The sequence below is a fragment of the Olea europaea genome, unplaced genomic scaffold (genome assembly GCF_002742605.1).
Source record: "Olea europaea var. sylvestris unplaced genomic scaffold, O_europaea_v1 scaffold16470, whole genome shotgun sequence".
In the NCBI taxonomy this organism is placed as follows: Eukaryota; Viridiplantae; Streptophyta; class Magnoliopsida; order Lamiales; family Oleaceae; genus Olea; species Olea europaea.
The window spans coordinates 403-2,158 of NW_019234126.1; the positions used below are offsets into that span (position 1 = coordinate 403).

At 40.9% G+C, this 1,756-nt stretch overlaps 1 protein-coding gene across 1 annotated transcript; it reads right to left on the minus strand.

The window, feature by feature from the left end:
* Positions 1-456: 456 nt before the first annotated feature.
* On the minus strand, positions 457-1,271 carry LOC111377370 (the record flags this gene model as incomplete). The annotated part of the gene is made up of 2 exons (XM_023000449.1): positions 1,105-1,271; positions 457-954 (listed from the first exon to the last, which is right to left on the minus strand). Coding segments are annotated over exons 1-2 (665 nt in total), but the record flags the coding sequence as incomplete, so codon positions are not given.
* Between the last annotated feature and the right edge of the window lie 485 nt (positions 1,272-1,756).

Below are 1,756 nucleotides of genomic sequence, written 5' to 3' on the forward strand. Positions count from 1 at the left end.
ATGTGTACATTATTGGCGTGCAAAATGCATAATTTATGTCTCAACATAAGGTTTACATCACAAAAATGTGAATCACCAAAGAAACTTCATTCAAAACATGCACTTTGTTCAATTTGCCATATGACTGACTAAAATAGGACTTCAACCTCATGACTCGTGCTCAGTGCATTGGGACTCGTGTAGACCATGCTTAGACTCCATGTGATAGGGATATATGATTGATGACCTAAAACTATTGATAATGCTAAAAAAATGAAAAGTTCCTAAACTATTGCAAAACGAAGTAAATGAAAGGATAGAAAGTTGGGTTGCCTCCCAACCAGCGCTATTTTATAGTCGATAGCCTAACTTTTGGCATAGGTGGGTTATGGCACTTTAAATATGGCTTGGGAGGTCCTGCATAGTTTGTTCAATATGGTCTTGTTCCGCATTGCAGTTATCCTCGACACTTCAAACCTGTCCTTTTTCACGTGGTGTAACTCTCCCTCATCATCCGTTTGAGTCTCCACGGTGTATACCTCGATCTCCTTTGAGTCAGTGAGAATGGATTGAGGGTGCATCATATCAGGCTCCTGTATGTCTGGCGGTTTCTTCAATTCGTAATTGTAGGGGATTCCTATGTCAATCACATCAATCTGGAAACAGTTGTCTGGCTCGGTGAGATATTTCATTACTTTGAAAACATTAAAAATGGCCTGCTCCTCACCCAGTCTCAGAGTCAATTGTCCTTGTTGCACATCTATGAGAGCTCTTGCAGTTGCCAAAAATGGTCGCCCCAATATGATAGGCACGTCCTTGTCTTCTTCCATGTCCAGAATTAAGAAGTCCGCTGGGAATATAAGTTTATCCACTTTGACCAATACATCTTCGATAATTCCTCGTGGATGTGTAAGTGATCGATCAACCAGCTGTAGAGTTACTATAGTTGCTTTAGGCTCTCCCAATCCTAGTTTCCTAAAAATAGAGAGTGGCATCAAGTTAACACTCGCACCAAGAGCACATAATGCTTTATTAAAATAAAAATCACCAATTGTGCAAGGAACAGTGAAACTCCCTGGATCTTTCAATTTTGGTGGAAGCTTTTTCTGAATTCTCGCGCTGCACTCTTCGGTTAGCATTACTGTTTCATGATCCTCTAGCTTGCGTTTATTTGATAATATGTCCTTCAGAAACTTTGCATAGCTGGGCATCTGGAATAGAGCATCGACCAACAGGATGTTGATGTGGAGCTTCTTAAAGACTTCCAGAAATTTCTTGTATTGTTGCTCCATTTTGTGGTTTTTCAACCTCTATGGAAATGGAATTGGAGGTTCATATGGGTTGACTGTAACTGTTTCTTTATTCCCTACTTTTTCTGAGCTTTCCTTTGCAGTAGATGTGTTTGGTTGTTCATCCTGCTCCACAGTTTCTTCTTCTACAGAAGGTGTATTCTCTTTGTTCTTGACTGGCCTTTTGACATGCATATCAGGTACCTGCACTCCACTTCGAGTTGTGATGGCCTTAGCATGCTCTTTTGGGTTGATTTCCGTGTTACTTGGCAAATTTCCCTGTGCTCTTCCAGTCAAAGCGATGGCCATCTGTCCCATTTGAGTTTCCAATTTTTTGATGGCAGCATTCTGGTTTTGCAGAGTGATTTCGGTTTTCTCCATGTACTGATTGGTCCTCTCCATGAATTTCCTGAACATGTCTTCCAATTGAGGATTTTTCTCTTGCTGTTGAAACTGAACCTACGGCCTATTCTGATTCTGGTTGCTCC